We start from the raw sequence: 26,000 nt of genomic DNA on the forward strand, positions 1-26,000 counted from the left end.
CTAACCCCAGGGTCACTAGGAGAAGATTTTGGTTAAATGAGGTCAAATGACTGGGAGCTTGAGGCCAGATGGTGGTGCTGAACCAGAAAAATAGATGAACACATGCATACTCTCCTGATTCACCCTATGTAGGTATTATAATCTATGTGCCTGGTAGAGATTTTTATTTCCTCTGTGATATAGGGACATAGAGCCCAAGTCTGTATTTCCTCTGTTCCTGATGGGCCTCACCGCAATCAGTGACTGCAGCTACCACACCTCCTCCCTCCACATTCCTAAGCAGGATAGCTACAGAAGAATCCAGCCTAGACAGAAGACATAAGACCCCCATATCCAGCTAGCACCAGGGCCAAAGATCCGGAGCCTACAGTGCGGCGATGTCTGCATTCTCTTTGTAACCAAGATGTATAACTACATCAGGAGTGCTGTTCCTTTGTCCAGGGTGCAGAGAACTTCCTGGAGAGATCCAAATCTCTTCACCCACTAGTGTATTAAAGTTCCTCTTTTTTTCACCACACCCGGCTCTGGTCTTGTGTTTGGGGATAATTTCTGCAACAGTAAACACATCTTACTACACACAAAAACCCTGATCCCCACCTGCAGAAGAGAAGTGCATAAGCAGTGAAGCAGTGCTGCAGGTATCTCTCTTTCTCTCTCCCTATCTCCACTATCCACCTCAGTTTCTCTCTGTCTCTATGCAACAAATTAATACATAAAATATTAAGTGGAAAGATTGAGGGCTTAATTCACACACACACACACACACACACACACACACACACACACACACACACAGTTGCCTTCTGCAAGCCAGAAAGAGAGCCCTCACCAGGAACCAAATCAACCAGCACCTTGATGTTGAACTTCCCAGATTCCAGAATGGAAAAAAAAATTCCAGCTATTTAAGCCACCACGTCTATGGTGTGTTATTATGGCCACCCAAGCAGACCAAGATAGACTATTGGAGGAATGAGAAAGACCATTGTGGATGAATGTGTAAAGTTTTTGAGTGAAACTGAGGGAAAGTGAACAATCTGCAAGTGATGGCATCGAAAATGTTAACTATTTTTTGTCCTGTTTTCCTTATGGTAAATTCACCCCCTTCCCAGACATAGATGCCAAATTAGTTCTTTTCTTTTTTTTTTTTTTTAACCAATTCAGAGCTCAGCTCTGGCTTAATTCCATGTGTCACTTTAGGGGCCCAGCAGCCACCTGTGGAACTGCCCCCCTCCCTCAACCACCTTAGGGTTGGGGTCTATCCAAATCAATGGCAGGCACTATCATATTCTGCCTAACCCTGAATAGCTTCCTGCTAGGTTTCCAAAGATATTTTTATTGAGTGAAAATTCATTGATTAGTTAAGGTTAAACAGGGATTACATTGTTTGTTTTTTGCTTTTGTGTGTGTGTGTCACCAGGGCTTTTTGTATGTAAAATTGCACTGCTCCAGACAGTCTTTTTCAGATCCAGAGATCCAGACAGAGACACAGAGAAACAGAGAGATATCACAGATCACAGCACCAAAATTTCCCCCACTGCCATAGTACTCCCCTGTGGTGTGGTGGGGACTCAAACCCAGACTAGGTACGTGGCAAAACAGGTGCCCTTCCTGGTCAGCTATCTCGCCTAAGGTGATTTTTCAAACTTGGATTTGATATAAAAGGCACCTGGGAGTAGATCTGTCTGATTCTTTTGTTTTGCTGTGTTTTGTTTTTCAGTAGGCAGTTGATCAGAGCTGTGCACTGGGTAATTTTTTTTTCCACAGAGCCAATAAAAGAGGTAAGAGGAAGGGGTCCTGTGCTTTGATTTAAGTACCCACCCCCACCCCATCCCTCAAGCTTCACAAGCAGTGGAGCAGTGCTGTGGGTGTTTCTCCTCTCTGTTTCTCTACCTGGCTCCTTCTTTATCTTTCACCTCTTCAAAAAAGAGAGAACATGAGAGAGAGAGAAGCAGAGAGATAGAGAGAGAGGGAGAGAGAGAAAGGAGAAAGAGAAAGAAAGGAAAGGAGAGGAAGACAAAGAAAAAAACAATGGCCACTGAAAAGATGGAGTTCTTATGCCAGTGTTGAGCCCCAGCAATAACTCTGCTATCAGAAAAGGAGGAGGAGGAAATAAATAAGTAAATAAACAAGAGGATGTGCAACCAGTTAGGAAATTATAGGAAAAAGCAAGTAAACACATAAGTTAGAACACTGAAGATGAGATTAGATAATATGAGAGTCAGATCCAGCAGAGACTGTAAGAAAAAAAACGACTCTGTTGACACTTATTCAGACAGGGGGTATTTGCTAAGAAAGATATTTATACAAACCTAGCATCAGTTGTTTTCAAGTTCAGGTTGGGAGAATGGAAGACCACAAGAACAACTAGTGAGGATACAGTGAAACAAAGCAATGGGGATGGGGGTGGTTCTCGGTTTATGGAGCCTAAGGTGCAGGCGGGTCTTGCACATGGTTTCTAGAACACACCTAGAAGCACAGGTCTGGTATAGTGGAAGGTAAAGTTCTGCTCACTCTGGGCTCAAGTTGCAAGAGCAGGGTGGCAGCCAGGAAGCAATTTGCACAATACCTGACAGCCCACTGTCCGATTTTGCAATTGCTCTACAGTTCCTGAGGCTCTCTCTAAGCAGTCATTTGACTTGCCAGTCCAATGAATCTTAAGAGAGAAGACATGCTGAGTGGTCTTCTCTTATAATTAAGTAAGCTCAGGGCAGTGAGGGATTTTGCCAGAAGTTTTTGGATTCAGTAGCAGCCTCAGGAACAGAACCCAGAATTTGGGTTTTCTGTATGTATGTATGTTTGTTTGTTTGTTTTTAACCAGGACACTGTTCATTTCTGATTTGTGGTGGTGCTGGAGACTGAACTGAGGACCTCAGAGCTTCGGGCATGAATTTTTTTTTTTTTTTTTTTTGCAAATCCAAAAGGTTATGCTGTTTATGCTGTCTCCCCAGCCTGAGTTTCTGGTTCAATAACACTCTACTCTCAAACTACACACAGACAGATGCCTTACTTCCTTCTCTCCATTTTCATTTGTTGTAATGCTTTAGTGTTTTTGTTTGTTGGTTTTGTTTCTGGGTGGGTGAACACTATTTAACCAAATCACTTTGTTGAGGCTTACAGGATTGCTGTTGTCACAGAGGTACAGCTTCACATCTCCCTAAAATAAGTGTCAGTACACTTCATCCTCCACCATAGGACACTGTGCCCCTCACCTCCTTTCATCCCATTTTGCGTCACTGGGTGTGCTGCAATGTATCGCACTTCATTATTCTTTCACCCATTACTTCCTCTGTTTCCTAATAAGACCATCCAATATTTGTTCTTCTGGCTGATTTCACTCAGCTTGACTCCTCCAGCTCCAGACATGTAGCAAAAGAGCAGAATTTGTTTTTCCTTACAGTGGAGGAGTATTAACTGCTGATTTAGAGAGGGTGGTGGTGCACCTGATTAAACACATACATTGTCATGTGAAAGGACCCAGGTTCAAGTCCCTGCTCACCACCTGCAGGGGAACACGTCATTCATGGTGAAACAGATCTGCTGGTGTCTCTCATTCTCCCTCTCTCTCTCTCTCTCTCTCCTATCTTCTCCTCCCCTCTAAATGGCTGCTGGGAGCAGTGGGTTCATAGTGTCAGCACCAAGCCCCAGCGAAAACCCTGGTGGGGTTATAGAATATAGAGAGGTTGTTGATAACAGTGCTGTATATGGCACAAAGCAGCCCTGCCTATTAGTGATCTTCAGACTGAAGGAAGTGGTTTCTAGGGTCCTTCTTTTATTCCACCATTACAGTCCCCATCCGTGGAGCCTTTGTGCCCATCAACCCCCCTCAAAAAGTAGAGTGAGCTCTTACTTGAAAAAGAACTCTGGAGTTGGACAAACCTCCCACAGACCACCCTGCAATTTTTTTTAAGTTACCTTTATTTATTTATTGGATAGAGACAGCCAGAAATTGAGAAGGAAGGGGGTGATAGAGAGGGAAAGAGAGGGGCCAGGTGGTGGCACACCTGGTTCAGCACACATGTTACAGTGCACAAGGCCCCAGGTTCAAGCCCCTGGTACCTACCTGCAGGGGGAATGTTTCATGCTGCAGGTGTCTCCCTGTCTCTCTCCCTCCCCTTTCAATTTCTCTGTCTCTATCCAATAATAAATAAATATTTTTTTTTAAAAAAAGAGAGAGACACCTGCAACACTGCTTCACCACTCTCAAAACTTTTCCCCTGCAGGTGGCGACAGGGGCTCGATCCCTAGTCCTTCGCATTGTGACATGTGTGCTCAACCAGGTGCACTACCACCTGACCTCCTGCAATTTTTTAATCCTAGGGCTCTGGCTTCTCTCTGACTGTCTCTTCTGTAAAGGTCTCTATTATTTTATTATTAAATAAAATAAATCTGGGATTGGGGAAATAGCATAGTGGTTCTACAAAAGACACTTGAGGCTCTGAGGTCCTGGATTCATGGCCCAGAACCATCATAAGTCAGAGCTGAGCAGTGCTCTGGTGGAAGGAAGGAAGGAAGGAAGGAAGGAAGGAAGGAAGGAAGGAAGGAAGGAAGGAAGGAATGGAAAGGAGAGACAGAAAAAAGAAGAGAGAGAGTGAAAGGAAGAAAGAAAAGAGAAAAGAAACGAAACGAAAAGAAAAGAGACCAAACTTGCCCTTGTTTCACCGGGAAAGGAGAGGCCATTGGGGTCTGAGATGACAATGGGCTGGGTGTCGGTTTGGAGGTGAAGCAGTGTTGCTGGGGGGAGGGAGGGGTTGGCTGACAAGCCCAGATCTGCTCTGGGCGGGCCGACTGGAGGAGGGGGCGGCGGGCGTGAGTCAGCCGGGGCTGGCGGGGCGGGGCGGGGCGGAGACCCGGGACCTGCCGCCTCCCGGCCCAGGCTCCAGCTGCCCAGAGCTCGCCTGCGCCGCTGCCCGCTGCACCCCGCTGCGCCCGCTGCACCCCGAGAGGTAAGCCCACTTCTAACGTGTCTCCTGAACTTCAGACAGCCAGATTGGGCACTCCCGCAGGCCTGATCTTTGACAGATCTGTAGACGTGGCAGAACCGACAGTTCTGGAGGAGCTAGTGGGGGGAGAGAGGCTGGCAGCAGTCACCCCTAAAATTACACCTGTCCTCACAGCCTCCGGGTGCCCGCAAGGGGTTCCTGAAGTGCTGGCCCAGCTGAGATAAGGTCTGTGTGGAGGAAGTGAACTTGCAGGGCCCTCCTACCACCACCCCAGGGCGCCGGCCGCGCCCTTCCCTTCCGCAGCTGAGAGCCCCTCTCCCTGGAGCCTGGGAGACAGCACCAAGTTTCTTCAAATCCGGGTGGGCTTCTGGGAAGCGGCGTAGGTGTTTGTTGAGCAGCGAGGGAACATATTCAGAACTTAGTTGGAGTAAGTCCCAGAGAAAGTCCAACTTTCAGTGAAGCTGCCAGGCAAAGAGCCAGGAAACCAAAGCGGCTCCAGAGAGCGGAACCGCGGCCAGGAATGTGGGAGGAGCCAGGCAGCCAGGGCCAACGCCTTTATCCCCTCCATCTTTTTTCTCTTTTTTCCTTTTTAACGTTTTTGTTTATTTTACTTTAACGAGAGCGAGAGATACAGAGAGAAAGACAAAGAGGGAGACCAGAAGACTGCCCAGCTTTGGCTTATGGTGATGATGGGGATTGACCCTGGGAACTAAGAGTCTCAGGCATAAAAAAATATTTTGTATAACCATTATGCTATCTACCAACCCTGCCCCTTTTGTTAACTTATTTTATAATAGAGAGAAGATCAGAGCCCTCGCTTAAAGCGGGGCTGGGAAGTGCACGTGAAACCGCTGGGGCCTTAGACCTGACACCAGGCTATCTCCCTAGCTGACCCTTAGCCCACCTTTTAAGACACTTCCACCATCACCCACCCCACCCCCCTTCCTCCCACCCTCACTCCCAATTCTCTTTCTCTCTTTTGCGTAAGTCACCTCCAAGCCTACCCTCTTCCTTGGCTTCCTTTAGTGGCAAACTTCCACCCTCCACCCATTAAAAAAAAAAAAAAGAAGTTTGACCAGCGCCCTTCTCAGCTCTGCCTTACAATGGTACCAGGGCTTGAAGCTTGGAGCACAGAGAGCCTCAGGCCAGAAAGTCTTTTTGTGTGATTATTATACTATGTCCTGGGCCCTGAATTGTACGATTTTTAAGCAGCTGGAAAGAAACCAAAGGAGGCAAAGCATCTGTGGTTAGTAAAAAGATATATATATATAATCAAGCTTCAGCTTTCATGAAGCTATATAGGTGCCCAGCCACACCCATTGGATTTTGTGTTGCCTGTGGTTACTGTCCTGCCACAGAAGCAGAGTGACGACTTTGTAGGCCACATTGGCTTAAAACATTCCCCCACTGACCCTTAACAGAGTAACAAGCTGTGTGAACTTGACCAAGCCATGTTAGTGCTCACGCTGTATCCCTGGCTCCTTTCACCATTTGCTGTCTATGTGAGGAGAGAGAATTAGGGTCCTTGAAAAGGTAGGGGTAGAATTCCTGGAATGATTGCCCTAGAGAAAGGGTTAGGGAGAGAAAAGGGAGAGAAAGGGATCCTTGGGAGGACTGGAGGGTGTTGGTTAAGAATAAAGGGCCTGGGAGGGGCACAGTGGATAAAGCACTGGACTCTCATGTCTGAGGTCCTGAATTCAGCCCTGGCATCAAATGTGCCAGAGTGATGCTCTGGTTCTCTCTCTCCTTTTTTTCTCTCACAAGTAAATAAATAAAGAGGAGGTTGCAAAATAGCTCATTTGGATGGCATACCTTCTTAAATGTAATTTAGTTAAGCCTGGCCCCCACTCATTGTAGGAAGTTTCATTACTGAGGTGATGGTCCTTCTCCCACTCTCTTTCACTATTTCTGTCTGAAAAAATTCAGCCCAGAGCAGTGAAGCCCCAGTTACAACAAAGAAAGAGAGAGAAAATTGCATACTTAAGTTTCCTTCAAGTGTTTCTTTTTCTCCTCTCCCTCTCTTTCTTTCTTTCTTTCCTTCTTTCTTTCTTTCCTTCTTCCTGTTCTTCTTTTCTATTCCCGAGCACTGCTTAGCTCTGGCTTATGGTGGTACGAGAGATTGAACCTGGGACTTTGGGGTCTCAGGCACAGTTACTCCCTTATATAGCTGTTATGCTATCTCCTCCCACCCCAACCCCCTTAAAGTGTTTCTATTTTTCACATTTCTTTTTTCTTTATTCTCAAATACTGGATGTTTCACTGCATTTTTCATTCCTTCATGGTATTCGCTTGTAACACTGATTTGCCTTTGCTCTAGTGGTTCCCACCAAACACAAAACTGTCAGGGCTCCATGAGGTATCAAGGTGCTTGGGACCTTCAAACAGGAGGTCTGGATCTCTACTCCTTTAGCTCTGTCCCACCTCCGCACCCTCCCCCTCACCGCCCCCATTATCTCCTCTGGTTCTCCAGGCCGCCATTCCACTTCAGTAATCTGACTATTGTTTTTCTTTTCATTTGCTTTCTGAAGTATTGGAGGAGGAGGGAGAGTACAGAAGTTTTAAGTTTTTCCACGTGTCTAATTGCAGTCAAGGCCCAATGATTAAAAAAAAAAAAAAATCAAGCGAAAAGCCATTTTTAAAGTGGAAAATCAAAGCAATCTGAACTCTGCAAGGAAGGGGAGTTGCTGGTCCAGAGAAAGCTCATGAAGTCCCTGCTTCTCAGTCTTGAGCTTTCTTCCCTTTCTGCTGTGCCTTCCCCGTCAGCCTTTCTGTTATCTGACACATCTGTAAAACTGAGATTCTAGCCTTGATAGGAAAAAGCGGTTGTGCAAACACATGTTTCTAGGCTACCATGTTTTGCTTTGGTTCCCCCACACACACACACACACACACCCAGAACCTACCAACATAGTTTTTTAAGAAGAAGTTCTCATGGAGGGAAAAAAAAAAAAAAATCAACAATGTGACTGTTGGGAAAGAATTTGTCTTCTGAGGAATTCAGGATGTACTACTGGGACACAATGGACAGGACCTGGCCAGGCTGGTCAATCACTTCGGAGAGGAGATGACAGGGCTACAGAAAAGAAGCAGCTGTGCCGCTGGGGGCTCATATCAGTAACAAGGCTGCAGTCAAGCTTTGGCACATTCATAGTGGGACATGGAAACCTCTGTCTGGGCTCCCGGAAGTCCATACTGCTAAATACTAACAGGCACATGTCACCAACAAAATTTAGAGGAAGGGTGTGACCCAGCAAGTTTTCAGTGTCTGCATTTGTAGATCTTAACCACTAGGGGAGCCCTTCAGTCCCCGTTATCTATTTTCTCCCCTCCTGTCCCCTTCCTGTCTCTCCCCTCCTCTCCCCTCCCCTCCCCTTTTCTCTCTCTCTGGGTTCCACTCTAGTTATCTCCAAGTGACAAGCCAAGATCCCCACCCCACCTTCAAGAAACTCCTTCAGCCATTCCTTTGGAGTTTGAGGTATCTGGAGGAAAAGGGACCAAGGCTACGGAATAAAGGTGATCTGACTGAGGTTGTAAAGTGGTTCTACCATGCCACTCCCATTCTCTTGCCTCAGTTTCCTCGCTTATAAAATTGATGGTTCTTTAAGTTTCCAGTATAGAAGCTGCTATTAAAAAAATAATAATAATCTGAGGGCTGGGGAGACATCATAATGGTTCTGCTAAAAGACTTTCATACCTGAGGCTCCGAGGTCCCAGTACTGCCATAAGCCAAGCTGAGCAGTGCTCAGATAAAAAGAAAGAAAGAGGGCCAGGTGGTGGAACACCAGGTTAAATGCACATAGTACTACTGAAGCATACGTAGTACAAAGCACATATAAAAACCCACTCAAGAGTCTGGGTTTGAGCCCCACCCCCAGCCTGCAGTCAGGGTTCACAAGTGGTGAAGCAGATTTGCATATGTCTATCTTTCTCACTACCTACCCCTCTCCTCTCAATTTCTCTGTCCTATCCAATACAATGGAAAAAATGGCCACCAGGAACAAAAGATTCATAGTACAGGCATCTGGCCCCAGCAATAACCCTGGAGGTAAAGAAGGTGGGGGGAGAAGAAGTAAGTGTGTGTGTGTGTGTGTGTGTGTGTGTGTGTGTGTGTGTGTGTGTGTCTGGCAAAGTAACCCACTTGGGAAAGTGCTCACATTATCATGTGTGTGACCCAGGTTCAAGCTCAGCCCTCATTGCACTGAGAGAAGTTTTAGTACTATAATCTCTCTCTCTCTCTCCTCATGTGTGGGGAAAAAAAAAGTTGGGTACTGAGCAGTGAAGCCCCACAGATGGAAAAGAGAGAGCAAGAGAGGGAGAGAGAAAGATAATAATAGATATTATTAATTTATATTATAAAATATTATTAATTTCATTATTTTATATGAGAGAGAAAGAAGCCAGAACAACACTCTGGTACATGGAACCCAGAGCCTCAGACATGCAAGGTGCTTCTGAACAGCCAAAAAGTGCTCAGATAATACACCTCACACCCAATGCTGACTTTTTTTTAAAGCTGTCTAGAAAATGCATGAATCTCAGGGATCCAGTATTGCTCTAGACAGAGCTGCTATTTTATTTATAAATTCTTGGAAAATAGGAAATTATTTATTCATTCATTCAATTATTCTTATTGTCATTATTTTAAAGCAGAGCACCACTCAACTCTGGCTTATGGTGGTGCTAAAGATTGACCCTGGGACTTCAGTGCCTTGGGCTTGAGTCTTTTGTCATCTCCCTGGCCCAATAGGAAATTATTTAATCTACAGACAATTCTTAGAGGGCATGTGGATTGGTAAGTATTGAGCTATGTTCATATTTGCTCATTCAGAAAATGTAAGCATGCCCTGCCTTCTTCACTTTCAGCTCCCCTGCAGGTTGCTTTCAAACCCGGGGGCACTCTCCGTATCTGCTCAGCACTGTCTCCTCAGAAGTAGACATATGCAGGCCTCTGGAAACAAAGTCACAGAATGTGACCTTCTGTGTTGTCTTGGGTCCCCCCCCCCCCACGCACACACACAAATGACCCAATGCTTTAGGAAACTGCTTTGCCCCCAAATGAAAAAGTGAAAGTCTATGGAGCATTCTCCAGCATCCAGCCCTTAGAATTTTATCTGAACCTTGATTTCTAACTCTCTCTCTCTCTCTTTTCAAAGACCAAAATGTCGAAGCCTACAGAGACAGAGCGGTGCATTGAGTCCCTGATTGCAGTCTTCCAGAAGTTTGCTGGGAATGATGGCAACAGGAGCAAGCTCTCCAAGACTGAGTTCCTCAAATTCATGAACACAGAGCTGGCTGCCTTCACGAAGGTATGGTCCCACCTCCTACAGCATGAAACTAGCTCCTGGCAGGACAGTGAGGAATAAAGAACCAGAAAAACTCTCTCTCTCTCTCTCTTTCTCTCTCCCTCCTGTCTTCTTTCCCAACTGGAGATCCACATAGTAGCACAGGCTTAAATCCTGGAGTGAGTTGCAAAGGAGCATGTCTTCTTTTTCTTAGAATAAGGTATTTAAAGATGATAGTCACAGGGTAGTGGTAGTGCACATGGTCAAGTGCTGATGCCCTCATATGCAAGAACCCAGGCTCAATCCCTCAGTCCCCGTCTGCAGAGGGAAGCTTCACAAGCAGTGAAAACATAATGTAAATATCTATTTCTATTTCTCTTCCTCTCTCTCACTCTCCCCTCTCAATTTTCTCTGTGTCCTGTCAAATAAAAAAGAAAGAGAAAAAAATAAAAGGTAAAAATGGTCACTGGGAACAGTGGGTTCATCATTCAGGCCCTGAGCTCCAGCCATAAACTTAGTGACAAAAATAAATAAGTAAATAAATAAATATCATAGTTATAAGGCTATAGGACATATGAAACAGTGACTTGGATGGGTTTTTTTTTATTATTATTCTTAGGGAAGAAGGCTCATAAAATGATAAATAGTAAAAATAGTGTTCCAATGTTATTCATTTTTTTATTGGATAGAGACAGAGAAATTGAGAGGAGAGGGGTGTATAGAGGGTGAGATACAGAAAGACACCTGCAGCCCCTGTTTCACCACTTGTGAAGCTTTCCCCCTGCAGGTGGGGACCAGGGACTTGAACCTGGGTCCTTGCCCACTGTAATGTGTGAGCTTAACTGGGTGTGCCACTGCCTGCCCCCCCCCCCCAGTTTATTATTTTATTCTCAAATGTCTGGGTTAGCTCCATCCAACAGAACCTTCTACAGTGGTAGAGATTATGTTTGGTAGCTTCACTGTCTGATACAGTAGCCATGTATGCCTTTTGAATCATTGGTCACATGTGGAGCTTTAAGACTAAATCACTTAGTTAAATAGCTGGATGTAGCCAGTGGCTGGCTGGCTGGCTCTCTCTCTCTCTCTCTCTCTCCCTCTCTCCCCCGTGTGTGTGTGTGTGTGTGTGTGTGTGTGTGTGTGTGTGTGTGTGTGTGTGTGTGTGTGTTGAGGGGTTGGATCAAATCACTTTCTTTTTATATACTTTGCATATTAGCATTGCATACAGAACTTGAAAAAAGTATCCCATTGGGAGTCAGGCAGTAGTGCAGCGGGTTAAACGCACGTGCCACAAAGCACAAGGACATAAGGATCCCGGTTCGAGCCCCCGGCTCCCCACCTGCAGGGGAGTTGCTTCACAAGCAGTGAAGCAGGTCTGCAGGTGTCTATCTTTCTCTCCCCCTCTCTGTCTTCCCCTCCTCTCTCCATTTCTTTCTGTCCTATCTAACAATGATGACATCAACGACAATAATAACTACAACAATAAAAAACAAGGGAAGTAAAAGGGAAAATAAATAAATAATTTTTTTAAAAGCATCCCATTTTTACTTAACTGAAAAACCCCAGTGGTCACAGAGAGAACTCTGGAGGAAGAGCCCTGAGATCCTGGTTCTGGCTCAAATCCCAGGTCTCCCCCTTATGCAAGTGACTGTACCCCCTTTGGTTAGTTCCCGTGTCTCAAAAATAGGAATACTTTGAGTGGGGAGATGACTTGACTGGTAGAGCATCCGATTTGCATGCCTGAAGTTCCTGATTCAGTCTCCAGTGATGCATGTACTGGACTGGTGCTCAGGTTTTTGTTTTTTTTCTGTGTAAAACTCTTGTATGAGTAATAAAAAATAAGTCTTTGAAAAAATGGGAATATTAGACTGAGGAGACAGCAATAATGATTATGCAAAAAAAAAAAAAACCCTTTTCTGCCTGTGGCTTCAAAGACCTAGGTTCATTCCCCAGCACCTCCTCAAGCCATTGCTGAGCAGTGTTCTAATTAACCCAACCCTCACACTTCCCTGTGAATAAAAGGTAGCAACAGATCTGAAAAGGTCAGTGTGATACAAACGTAGAATCACTTACATCATTATTGTTACTGTCACCTTTGCAGCACCAGAGGGATCCCGGTGTCCTTGACCGCATGATGAAGAAGCTGGATCTCAATGCAGATGGGCAGCTAGATTTCCAAGAATTTCTGAATCTTATTGGGGGCATAGCTGTAGCTTGCCATGAGTCCTTCCTCGCCCAAAAGTGAATCAGAAGAGCCCTTTGGCCTGCAGGCCTACCCGCTTCCCTCCCAGCCTCCCAGCCCCATCCACTCCTCATGGCTTCCACAGTTCTCAGCACATGCGCCACCACACAGGCCACTCCTGTTGTGGTAATAAAAGTATCTTTTTAAAAAAACACATTATTAAGAGTCAGTCAATTTGCAGTTCTTCCCTTCCTCCATTGTTCTTGTTTAAAAGTTTCACTTTGGTTTCTTCATGTGAGATGGAGAAATTTCACAGGAGCAGCCCCAGGTAGTGCAGTGGATAAAGTGTTGGACTCTCACACATGAGGTCTCCAGTTCAATCCCTGGTATTGCATGTACCAGAGTGATGTTCTGATTCTCTCTCTTTCTCACTGACATGTAAATAAATCTTAAAAAGATAGAGGAGCTGGTAAATGTCACACTGATTGAACACACATGTCACCGTGCACAAAGACCATGGTTTAAGCTCCTGTTCCCTACCTGTAGGGAGGAATCTTTACAAGTAGTGAAGCAGTGCTTCAGGAATCTCTCTCCCTCTCTCCCCCTTCCCTTTTGATTTCTCTTTGTCTCTATCCAATAAATAAATAATTTTTAGAAAGAAATGCTCTGTAAAGCCCTCCCACACACATACACACAGTTTTGGGTTTTGTTGTTTCACCACTCCAGACTGACCTTTTTGATAGGGAAACACCACAGAACTAAAGCTTTTTCCAGTGCCATGGGAGCCTGGTTTGAAACTGGGCCACACACACAGCGAAGCAGGTATCCTCCCAGGTAAGTTATTTGCCCATGGGTTGCAAAGGCTGTTGGTACAGAGGTCATTTTATTTATTTATTTATTTGTTTATTTATTTATTTTTCCCTTTTGTTGCCTTTGTTGTCTTTTTATTGTTCTTATAGTTATTATTGTTGTTATTATTGATGTCGTCATTGTTGGATAGGACAGAGAGAAATGGAGAGAGGAGGGGAAGACCGAGAGATACCTGCAGATACCTGCTTCACTGCCTGTGAAGTGACTCCCCTGCAGGTGGGGAGCTGGAGGCTTGAACCAGGATCCTTTTGCCGGTCGTTGTGCTTTGCACCAGGTGTGCTTAACTCGCTGTGCTACCGCCAAAGGTCATTTTTTAAGTCTCTTGGCCCTGTTCATATCGTTATTTTCTGGGACCATACATTGTTCTCTCTTAGCAAATGAGTTCCTTTGTTAAGAGGATCAACAATCTCTGGGCCTTGTAGTCTTCCCTCTTCTTTACCTACTTTCTGATTCCTCCTGTCTCAGCAATGGCTGCTAGTCCTGCATTTCTCCGAAAACATGATTCTGCTGGGGAGATAGCAAAGTGGTTCTGCAAAACAAAGTTTCATGCTTGAGGTTCTCAGGGCCCAGGTTTAATCCCCAGCATCACCATAAGCTAGAGTTGAGCAATGCTCTAGTAAAATAGTAATGAAGAAAATAACTTTTCAGTGACCCAGAAGCTAGCACAATGGATAAAGCATTGTATTCCCAAGCACACGGTTCTAAGTTTAATCCTCAGGATCACATGTGTCAGAGTGATGCTCTAGTTCTTTCTTTCATCTATCTCACAAATAAATAAATCTTTTTAAAAATATGATTCCATGGGACAAGGCAGCAGGCAGTGTTAGTCTCTAAGAAATTAACATAGAGGTGGCAGACTTTAGCACACTAGGTTAAGTCCACATAATATAAAGCGCATGGACATGCACAGAGATCTCAGTTTGAGCTCCCGGCTCCGCATCTGCAGAAGGTCTCTTCACAAGTGGTGAAGCAGGCTTGCAGGTGTCTATCTTTCTCTCCCCCACTCTATCTTCCCGTCCTGTCTCAATTTTTCTCTATCTTATCCAATAAAAATATAGGGAAAATTGGCCTCCAGGAGCAGTGGATTCATTGCACCAGCACTGAACCCCAGCAATAACCTTGGAAGCAAAAAAAAAAAAAAAAAGAAAGAAAGAGACATTAACATAGATGCATTTCTTTCTTCCTTTCTTTCTTTCTCTATTTAAAAAAGGAGACTTGAACAAAACCGTAGGATAGGAGGGGTACACCTCCACACATTTCCCACCACCAGATCTCCATATCCCATCCCCTCCCTTGATAGCTTTCCCATTCTTTATCCCTCTGGGAGTATGGACCCAAGGTCATGTGGGATGCAGAAGGTGGAAGGTCTGACTTCTGTAATTGCTTCCCCGCTGAACATGGGTGTTGACTGGTCAATCCATACTCCCAGCCTGCCTCTCTCTTTCCATAGTAGGGTACGTCTCTGGTGAGTCAGAGCTCCAGGACACATTGGTGGGGTTGTCTGTCCAGGGAAGTCTGGTTGACATCATGCTGGCATCTGGAACCTGGTAGCTGAAAAGAGAGTTAACATACAAAGCAAAACAAATTGTTAAACAATTATGGACCTAAAGGCTGGAATAGTGCAGATGAAGTGTTGGAGGGTACTCACTGCAGACTGTTGTGTACTTTTGCTTTTAGGTATATATTTTGCCTTAGTTTATGGATACATATGAACATATGCTCTATCTCAGGGGACCTGCTCTATGTCTAGGTTTTGGGACTTTGTTAGGAAGTGAACCACCTGGAATGGAATTAGAGGATACTGTGGAAGGAAAAGTCTCACCCAAGTGATGAAGCTGAAGGGTTGTCATTTCACACCTGAAGTCTCTGGACACAGTCTGAAGTGAAGCATGCTGAGGTGGCATTCGTTGCGTTGGTTGGGTTGTGATCAGTGGATGCAATATTATTTGGTATGAATTGAGAGAAGCATGCAAGAAAGTGAGTCCCACCCTAGAGGTTCCAGGACTGGGGGAAATACAGACTCTATAGTGGAAATGTGAGGTTCCTGCTGTCTTAGGATTCAAGAAGACAATAGAAAGTTATTGTTATCATCACATTATTTGATAATTGGGTTAACTTTGAAAAGTCCCTTTGTTAGGATTTGCTGTATAATACCCAACATCTTGTATATAGCTGTGCTACCGTTGTTTCTGTTCTCCCCGGTCTAGGCTTTTGAGACAATCAACATATCAAAGACTCAGCCCATGTATTAAAAAGATTAAGTCTGTGCTTTAAAAAGGAGATATACAATCAAATTTCCCCTCTCATATTAATTAAATAGTGATTTATATGACTACAAATTAATAGGAGTGTACATAAACACCATTCCCATCACCAAAAGACTGTGTCCCATCCCACCCAACCCCTGCCACCCCGGAAAGCCGAATGTCCACCCTCACCCTTACCACAGGGTTTTTACTTTGGTGCCCTACATAGATGCATTTCATGTGGTGGTGGCCAGATATTTACTATGATGTGTAAGGCACTGCTCTGTATATCAGAGAAGATTCTTGTCCTCAAGAAACTTGTTTTTTCTAATCCATCAGATCCCAAGTTGAGTTTAACATCTTTCAGACCTCCCCCAACACCCCTGCTTCCACTTTTATTCCCTGCCTTCCTCCTTCACCTTCAAGAAAACATTCCTCTAGATGCTCCCTGTAGAAGCACAGATTTTTTTTTTTTAATTGTTACCAGGGTTCCTGGGTTATTCATGGGGCTTGGTGTCACCATGACAATTCACTGCCCCTTAGAGCCATTTTTTCCTTTTAAAAAAATTATTTTGAGAGCTAGTCAGTCGCATACCCAGTTAAGCACACATATTATCTACCATATGTGCAAGGACTCAGGTTTGAGCCCCTGCTCCCCACCTGCACAGGTAAACTTCACGAGTAGTAAAATGGGCCTGTAGATGTCTATCTTTCTCTCTTTTTTCTCACACACACATACACAGACACTCCCTCTCTCCCCTTTCTCTCTCTATTGCTCTCTGTCCTATGTAATAAAATAGACAAGAAAAAAGAAAAAGGAAGAAATGGCTGCTGGGAGTGGCAGACCTATAGCATTGGCACTGAGCCCCAGTGATAACCCTGGTGGCAATAATGTTTTTTTATTTGATAGGACAAATTGAGAGAGGTGAGACAGGAAAAGACAGAGAAAGAAAGACCCGCAGCACTCTTTTCGCCACTTGTGAAGCTTCACTTCTCCAGGTGAGAACTGGGAGCTCGGAGCTGGGAGCTGGGAGCTTGAACCCAGACCCCTGAGCGTGGTAATGTGTGTGTTCTGCAGGATGTACCACTGCCCAGGCCTGAGAAGTCAGCTTTGACTACTTCTGTCTCACTTTTTAAAAAAAATTTATTTTCCCTTTTATTGCCCTTGTTGTTTAACATTGTTGTGGTTATTATTTTTGCTGTTATTGATGTTTTTGTTGTTGGATAGGACAGAAAAATGGAGAGGAGAGGAAGACAGGGGGAGAGAAAGACAGACACTGCTTGTGAAGCAACTCCCCTGCAGGTGGGAAGCTGGGGGCTCGAACTGGGTTCTTTATGCCAGTCCTTGCATTTTGTACCACATGTACTTAACCCGCTGTGCCACCACCTGACTCCCTCTATCTCACTTTCATTTTTTTAATTAATTAATTTATTTAAAAAGGGAGACATTAACAAAACCGTAGAATAGGAGGGGTACAACTCCACACAATTCCTATCACCAGATATCACTTTCACAGTCAAGCAAACCCCCCACCCTACCCCCAGTTCACTGAAAAGTAACCAGATGAACCCTGACTCCACCCCCAGGGCACAGGTAGCCACCACCTCCCTTCTGTACACTCCCAGCCTCCTGACCTCAAACCCTCTGACTTTGTGCCTCTCCAGTCCTCTATCCCTCATGAAGCCTCTGATCTGGCTTCCTCCAGCCCAAAGCCCTTGCCTGGGTTCTTCCCCAATGTTCTTGGACATGCTGGATCAGACAAGACACCTCCTGCACTTGGTTCATGGCTTTATCAGATTTCTCCATCCTGGCCCAGCCCTCACAGGAACCCTGAAAATTCCAGCCACACTGAGCTCACTTAACTCCCTTCACACTGGGCCTTCTCTCAACACCAGGCCTGAGCTCTCTGCCTGGAGCACTTTCTCACCCTCAGCACCCAAAGTCACATGCACTTAATCTTTCCCATCTCATTCTGGATGGCTTTCTCCTCCAGGGAGCCCTGCTAGATTAGCTGTGAGGAGACATCCCTCCTATGTGCTGTCATGCCCTGCAGCTAGCTGCAAACTGGTTCTTCCTGGGATGTCTCCAAATTCATGACTTTGACCTATGCTAGTGACTAACGTGTTTATCTGCAGCTCACACCTGTCTCTGGAATTTTCAGTTCATCTGTTTAAGCTAACGTTCCAGATCTATCTGTAGAAAATACAGTCATGCAAATGTGAGGGAGGGAGGTCTCCCTACCCACTGCATCCCAAAGAGGCCTCCATGCCTCCCCCTTCCAGCCCACTTGACAATGACCCTGTTGTGCTAGAGAGAGAAAGGCTGGGAATCTGGACCAGGAAGAGGACCACACCTGTGAATTCACACTTTGGCTAAGCTCCTTGGCATCCCAGCATTCCTAGAAGAACCACAACCAAGAGAGACAAGTCTGCACTGGCTGGGAACAGGAAAGGGGTTTGAGTGACCCAGCCTCCTGTGAGAACAGGCAGAAGGAAACCACAGAAAGACTTGGGTGGGCCCCATCCCTCCTGGCTGACTGAGCAGCCAAGCAAAGTTCCTGTGAGCAGACTCCAGTTTCATCCTCACAGCAACTCACTGTTAGCACTGTCATCAGACCAAATCTGAGCAGTGGCCAGGCTTCCAGTGGAAATGCAGGCTGGACCTAACTCCAGAGCACTGAAAACCCGGGCTGGCAGGACATGAGCCTCCAGCAGGAGGAGAAAAACCAGTGAGAACTGCATTAGTTGAACCTAGCACCAGAGGCTGCTTCACAAAATGTTAGTGAAGCCTCGCTTCTCTCCTTCAGTCCTTGCAGTCAGGCTGCTGTCTCCTCCATGGGCTTGAACTACTTTCCTCCAGGGTCAAAGAAGTCGTAACTATATCATTAAACCCAATACACTGGTCTCCACCTTCCACATCCTCCGTTCACAGCACTGGTGGGCAGTGTTGACTGCTGGCTCTCTTGTCTCCAGCCCAGATCCCCGCCCCCCTGTCCCCGCCATTAGATTGTCTTCTTCCAGATTCAGATGGCACAGCAGATGGAGCAATTAGTTGCTATGTATTTTATAGTTCTTTTATTCAGTACTCTCTTCCTTTGACTTCCTTTGGCTTTCCTTTGGCTTGTAGGAGTTCTTACAGTCTGTTTCTTACTGACTACCTTCCTATGTTAATGTTCTTCTTCCCTTTACATTTTAGAGTTACTTTTTTATGAGAGAAAGCAGAGTACCACTCAATTATGCCATCTCCCTGGCCTTTTCAATAGTTTCTAGAAACTGGAGTCAGACCTGGAACTCAATCAGAATTAAGTTAGAGAATTTGGTAAGAACACCTTAGAAATGATGCAGCGTGCTTTCAGTACTGAGTCACTCACATCTTATTGCATCTCTTTGTTTTTTAATTTTTTTTTTCAGCCATCAAGTTGCAGATGCTACCATGATGCCAGCCTGACTTCCCTGGGCAAATGACCTCACCAGTGTGTCCTGGAACTCCACCTCTCCAGAGCCCTGCCCCACTAGGGAAAGATAGAAACATGCCAGAAGTATGGATCGACCTGTCAACACCCATGTTCAGTGGAGAAGCAATTATAGAAGCCAGACCTTCCACCTTCTGCACCCCGTAATGATGCTGGGTCCATACTCTCAGAAAGGGATAAAGAATAGGGAACCTCCCAATGGAGGGGACAGGATACAGAACTCTGGTGGTAGAAACTGTATGGAATTCTACTCCTCTCACCCCACAGTATTGTCAATAATTATTAAATCACTAATAAATTAAAAACAGATTTACTTATTTAATTATGAAAGAGAGAGAGAGAAATCCAAAGCATCCATCTGACACATGTGCTACTGGGGATGAAACTCAGGACCTCATTCATGCTTATGAGTTCAGTGCCCCATTCATCATGCCACATTCTTGACTGCTGCTTCTCCTTTATGATATCATAAATGTATCATGATGTTTATTGTCCAGAGTCATTTATTTTACTAAAAGCTGCAAAATTAAGTTCACTTTATTCTGTTTTCTTCACTGTTAGTTATAATGATTCTATAAAGATAAGAGTCTCTTCATCAACTACTGTTTATTCTACAGTATAGCTTATGTGAGAATAACAGGGTGAATACTTTATTCTTTTGCATAACCGTTATGTTATCTACTCAGCCTGATTATCTGATTATTTTCCTTTCTTTGCCTGTCTCCAAAGTAATAGTTCCCTAGCAATCTCTAAGGTTGATTGATAAGATCATTTTTGTGGGTGGTGATTATTATCAATAACTCATAAATTTAAGCACTATGGGTGGATCTCAGTGCTGTCCTTATTAATGTTTGCATGTCCCATGTTCAGTAAGTGAAAGCTCCTTTAAATCAGCTCCCAGGTCCCTCTGACATAACTTAGTAGTTTCTGATAACAGCCTTGTTTACTGGAGTAAGGTGTTCCTGGCACACCTGCTGCACCAGCTCTCTCTTCAAAGAGTCTTTCTTCCTTTCTGCAATCTTTCTTTTCTGTTTCCTTTGCCAGCTCTTCTCCCTGTAGTTTAACCATCATCATTCCCAAATTCAGCCTTTGGCAGTCTCCTCATATGTCCAGTGGTCTCTCCCATCAGTGAGAATGTAGTTATCCATCCACATTCAACTAGCATCCACTCTGGTCTCTTTTTTTTTTTTTTTTTTTTTGCCACCAGGGTTATTACTGGACCTTAGTGCCTGCAAGATGAATTCACCCCTTTTGGAAGCCTTTTTTTTCCCATATAAAAACAGAGAAAATTTGAGATGGGGAGAGAGGGAGAGAGAGATCTGAAGCACTGCTTCATCACGCATGAAGCTTTGGGGAATGAGTGATTGAACTTGGGTACTTTGCATGGGAACGTGTGTGCTCTATGGGATATGCCACCACGTGGGTCGCATCATTTTTGTATTTTTAAAAAATATTTACTTATTAAACATTAATCCCCCAATAAAGAAATTAAAAAATATTTACTTATTTATAAGAAAGAGAGAGGGGAAGAGAACCAGAACATTATTATGGCAAGTGCAGTGCCAGAGACTGAACTTGTGTTTGAGAGTCCAACACCTTATCCAGTGTGCATCTTCTGGGCCACTATTTCCACAGCCTTAACAAGTACAAGAACTTCATCAAAGAACCACTGCCTCTGCATCTTTGCTATTTCTTCCTTCACATAGTATTCAATTGGGTGTAATCCACCTTAAATATCTTCAGATCCTTATGCTGGATTCTTTTTTTATTAGAGGTTTAATGTTGATTTACAAAATTATAAGATAACAGGGGTATAATTCCACACTGTTCCTACCACCAGTTCTCTGTCCCCATTCCCTCCACTGGAAAATGCAGTGGTTCTCCCAAGGTCACAAATAAGGGTTGACTATTATTTTTATATATTGCCCTTTTTTTTTTCCTATGGTCCTGCCTTCTTTTCCTTTCTAAGTCATACCTATGCCTACTTCTTCCCAATGTCCTTTCTTCCTCTTCTCTCTCCAGATCCTGATGGAATTGGAGTTCAGAGCCCTCTGGTCATCTTCTCTATCATTTCTCCCCCACTGGAGGTATGGACCAAAATTCTTTATGGGGTGTAGAAAGTGGGAATTCTGGCTTCTGTAATTGCTTCTCAACTGAACATTTACATTGGCAGGTCAATCCACACCCCCAAACCTGTTTCTATTTTTCCATAGAGGGGTAGAGATCTGGAGAGGGATTGAGATGAGGTTCCAAGACACACTGGTAAGGTCATCTGCCCAGAGAAGTCAGGATGGAATCATAGTAGCATCTGCAACTTGGTGGCTGAAAGGCAGTAAGATATAAAGCAGAACAAAATGTTTAGTAAACAGGAACCAAAAAGTAGGAATAGAGCAGCCTCCCTTTGAAGAGTAGGGCAGTCTTTACCATTGCTACTTTTTTCTTCTTTCTCTTTTTTTACCAGAGCACTGCTTAGCTCTGGTTTATGGTGGTATAAGGGATTGAACCTGGGACTTTGGAGCTTTAGGCATGAGAGTTGCTTTGCATAACCATTATGGTATCTGCCCCCACCCTTTTTGCTATTTTATAGAGAGGGCAAGGTCCTGGAGAAAATGCTGGATTCCTACAGTGGTATTAAAAGTGATAAGAGCAATAACATAATGAGCAATTACTATGTGCTATACACAAAACACTTTATACACATCAGTTATTCCTCTTAATAACACTATGATGTAGGCACAATTATTAATACCTGTTTCACAGCAGAGGAAATAAAGGCACCAAGAACTCAAACATTTTGGAGGTCTCATAACAAATAAGTATGAGACCAAGCTCAACTCAGGCAGACTGCAGGTGATGGTTAATTATACGTGTCAACCTGAGTGGGCAAAAACCTGCCCAGACAGCTGGTAAGAGTTTTGTTTGTTTTTTTTTTCTCCTCCAGGATTATCACTGGGGCTTGGTGCCTACACTATAAATCCGTGGTCTTTTTTTTTTTTCTTTTGATTTTTTTTGGATAGAACAGAGAGAAATCGGGAAGGAAGGGGAAAACAGAGAGGAGGGAGAGAAAGATAGATGCCTGCAGACCTGCTTCACTGCTTGCAAAGCTACCCCCCTGCAGGTGGGAAGTTGGGGGCTTGAACCTGGACCTTTGTGTGTGTGGGGGGGTCAAACCAGGACCCTTGAGTGGGTCCTTACACTTTGAACTATGTGAGCTTAAGCCTGTGCTTCACCACTGGGCCCCCAGTAAGAGGCTATATATGGGAATATCTTTGAGAGTATTTCTGGAAGAAATTAGCTCCTAAACTGATGGACTGAGTAAAATGAATGGCCCTGGGGGCCGGGTGGTGACATGCTCAGTTGAGCATACACAAGGACCTGAGTTCAAGGCCTGGTTCCCTACCCACAATGGGAAAGCTTCACAAGTAGTGAAGCAGGTCTGCAGGTGTCTATCTTTCTCTCTTCTTCTCTGTTCCCCTCCCCTTTCAATTTCTCTCTGTTCTATGAAATACAATAGGGAGGGAAAAACAGGAGCGGGGGAGGGGGATGGCCACATGGATCAGTGGTTTTGTAGTGCCAGCCCCAAGCCCCAGCAATAACCCTGGTGGCAAAGGAAGGAAGGAGGGAGGAAGGGAGGGAGGGATGGAAGAAGGGAGGGATGGAAGGAGGGAGGGAGGGAGGGAGGAAAGGGAAGGAAAAACTAATAGCCCTCTGCAGTGTGGGTATGCATCATCTGAAGACCCACAGATAAGTCCCAAAGGAAGGGTGAGGGTGAGTGCACCCTCCCTCCTCTCAAGTTTAGACACTAATCTCTGGCACTCCTGGTTCCTGGAGCTTCCACATGCAAGTAGAAACCTATACACCCAGTCATCCAGGTGCTCTGCCCTTCAGACGCAGAGTGAGAGACAGAGTAATACTGAGCCATGTCCCTGTTTCTCCAGCTCACAGGCAGCAAATCCTGTGACCTCTTAGTCTCTGTCACTTTGATCTGTCACCTGTGGATGCCATGTCCTGAACACATGGCCAGGAACACACAAACCTTCCATATGATCAACCCAAATTTTCCAGATACCTCTCCCTTATGGTGGCCTCCCCTGACTCCTCACCTGGCTAACTCTTACCACTTGGATTAACTCTGAGTGTCTCCCCCTTCAAGAAACACACCCCTTCCCTTCCCATTTCTGCTCTCTGCTCTCTGCTCCGCATGGCTACAGTGACCAGGGACCACACCACAGTCCTTTTCACCTGTCCTGCCCTACTAGACTGGAATTATTTTTATCTATTTATTGGGGGATTAGTAGTTTATAGTTGACAGTAAAATACAATAGTTGGTACATGCTAGACTGGACTTCTTGAAAACCCAGAATGTCTGCCTTTCTGCCTCCCCCCTCCCTTATTACCCTCCACCAGTGTACTGCTCAGCTCTGGACTAGCACCTGGGACCTCTCTCATGCAAGTCCTGTGTACTACCACTGTGATATCTCCCTGTCCCCATGTTTTTATTTCTGTACCCACAATGTTTAGATAGTGTTGGCATATGGCTGGCACCCAGGAGGTATCTGAAAATACTATGTGATGCATAATTTTCCAAACATCCCCTTACTTTGAAGGTGAAGAATCAAGTTCTAAGAGGTTAGGTGACTCTCCTTAGGTCTCAAAGTTAAGGAATGGGAGAACCTGTATTCCAACTCATTTTTTTGAATTCTCTTTCTACTTTATCACATCTGCCACTATTAAATACTCACAATTATATATATATATGTATATATATATGTATATATATAATATATCATTATGTTCTGGGTCAAGTTAATGGGTTGATATAGCAAGAAGTTTTGTCATCATTAATAAACCTTTATGAGACATATGACTAATGAATCTACTGTAGTCTTTTAAGAAACAAGTGGGATGAAACTGAACCACTATATTTCACCAAATACAAAAGTAAATTCCAAGTGGATCAAGGACTTGGATGTTAGACCACAAACTATCAGATACTTAGAGGAAAATATTGGCAAAACTCTTTTCCACATAAATTTTAAAGACATCTTCAATGAAACAAATCCAATTACAAAGAAGACTAAGACAAGCATAAACCTATGGGACTACATAAAATTAAAAAGCTTCTGCACAGCTAAAGAAACTACTACCCAAACCAAGAGACCCCTCACAGAATGGGAAAAGATCTTTACATGCCACATATCAGACAAGAGGCTAATAACTAGAATATATAAAGAGCTTGCCAAACTCAACAAGAAGAAAACAAATAACCCATCCAAAAATGGGGGAAGAACATGGACAGAATACTCACCACAGAAGAGACGCAAAAGGCCAAGAAACACATGAAAAAATGCTCCAATTCTTTTCTTTGATTGTCAGAGAAATGCAAATAAAGACAACTGTTGTTAAAATTCGGAGGCTCCAGCTGGCCGGGCTAGCTTCACGGGCAGGTAACAGAGACGACCAGAGACATACGGCTGGGCAGGGAAGCTGTATTTCTTTATTCAGGAACAACGATTCATAAACTAAACCAAACTAATCACCAAACAGAACTCTGCTGTCTCTTTGCGGCTGCGCAAGCACTCTCTCTTACTCTGGAACTCAGGAACCCTCTCGGGGCGGGGCCAAGCAGGCCCGCGAAACTAACAGGACTGATCCAATTCTCTTGGCGGGGGAGAACTAGAACCCAATGTAAAGCATACAACAATTCCCCCTTTTCTTTTTAACTAAATGACTACAGTATCAAGGGTATGGGGTGAACAGAAACCTATATCATACAGGCATTTTTAAAAAAGAAACTGGCACAAACATGGAGAAACATGTAAGCAAGTAACAAGAACCAGTGTGCTGTCAAGGGAAGGCCTGAGGGGGCCATTTTTGCCTCTGTGGGCAAAACTTTATCAGCTTAAAAAAAAACATTTCTTGCCTCTGGGGGGCATACTTGTCTCGACAGACATTTGCATGGGGGCGGGGAACGGCCTAGAGTCCCAAAGGCAGCTGGCTGCAATTTACTTACTATGAAACAAAACTTGTTATTAGCATATTTCTAATAGAGAAGGAATTTGAGACTTTTACATATCAATAACCTTTTGTTACACCCATTCAAATGGAGTCACACCCTAGTTGTGTGCGGAAAGGAAACCTCAGGCATGAGAATAATTAGCATAGCCATTGTGCGATCTACCATTTCTAATAGAGAAGGTAATGGAGAGTTTTATATATCAACAAGTCTATTTAACCTTTTGTTTAGACCAACTTAGTTGAAATATATTGATTGTTAACTAATTTTTACCTCAGACTTTAAATGTAAGTTAATTTTATCTTTATGAGAATTACGTTGAAAACCTTTTTCATTTAACTTTGACTAGTAAGAATTTAGCCTTAAAGTTACTGTTTACCAAACTTTAAACATACACATAAACATGGTCATTAATACACAAGGAGAGAAACCTTTGTTATGAAGACATGTCATTTTAAACACGAATTTAAATCTGTACTGTCTTAGTTGTTGGGGGGGTGCGTTGTCCAGTGGTGGTCTCTTGGGCAGCTTCACTTCTAGGAATTGCAGGTTGCGATCTCTGCACAAATCTCTGCGTACTCCAGCTTGTCTGCCTTCAGACCGGACCGGCGGCTGGAGATCTCGTGTGCCCAGTTTCAGCAGGGAGCCCGGGGGTCCGGGAGGTCCGGGATCGTTACAGAATTTATAGCAAGAGGGCAGGCAGGCCAGCTTTGTAGAAGGCGTGGGCCGAGGTGCCCAGGGGTGGTGATCATGATAGGCTGCAGCGGCCCTGCCCCATGGCCCTGCCATGTCTGCTGCCCTGTTCGCAGTGGCCGAGCAGCGTGGAAGGATCACACGTCCAGTGCCCTGCACCACGTGGTGGAGAGCCGGCTCCTGTGGGCTGGCCTGCGTGCTGGCATTGGGCTCCTGCATGGTGGCATCGGGCTCCTGTGTGCTGGCATTGGGCTCCTGCGTGGTGGCATCGGGCTCCAGCATGCTGGCATCGGGCTCCTGT

The 26,000-nt window shown here is 44.6% G+C and overlaps 1 protein-coding gene across 1 annotated transcript; it reads left to right on the forward strand.

Moving 5' to 3' along the window:
• Nucleotides 1–10,093: 10,093 nt before the first annotated feature.
• On the forward strand, nucleotides 10,094–12,613 carry S100A11 (S100 calcium binding protein A11). Its single transcript, XM_007530676.3, has 2 exons — nucleotides 10,094–10,246; nucleotides 12,321–12,613. The coding sequence occupies exons 1-2, from the start codon at nucleotides 10,100–10,102 to the stop codon at nucleotides 12,462–12,464; spliced, it is 291 nt and encodes a 96-aa protein (XP_007530738.1). The 5' UTR covers nucleotides 10,094–10,099; the 3' UTR covers nucleotides 12,465–12,613.
• The last annotated feature ends 13,387 nt before the right edge of the window (nucleotides 12,614–26,000 follow it).

This window comes from Erinaceus europaeus, chromosome 11, assembly GCF_950295315.1.
Source record: "Erinaceus europaeus chromosome 11, mEriEur2.1, whole genome shotgun sequence".
In the NCBI taxonomy this organism is placed as follows: Eukaryota; Metazoa; Chordata; class Mammalia; order Eulipotyphla; family Erinaceidae; genus Erinaceus; species Erinaceus europaeus.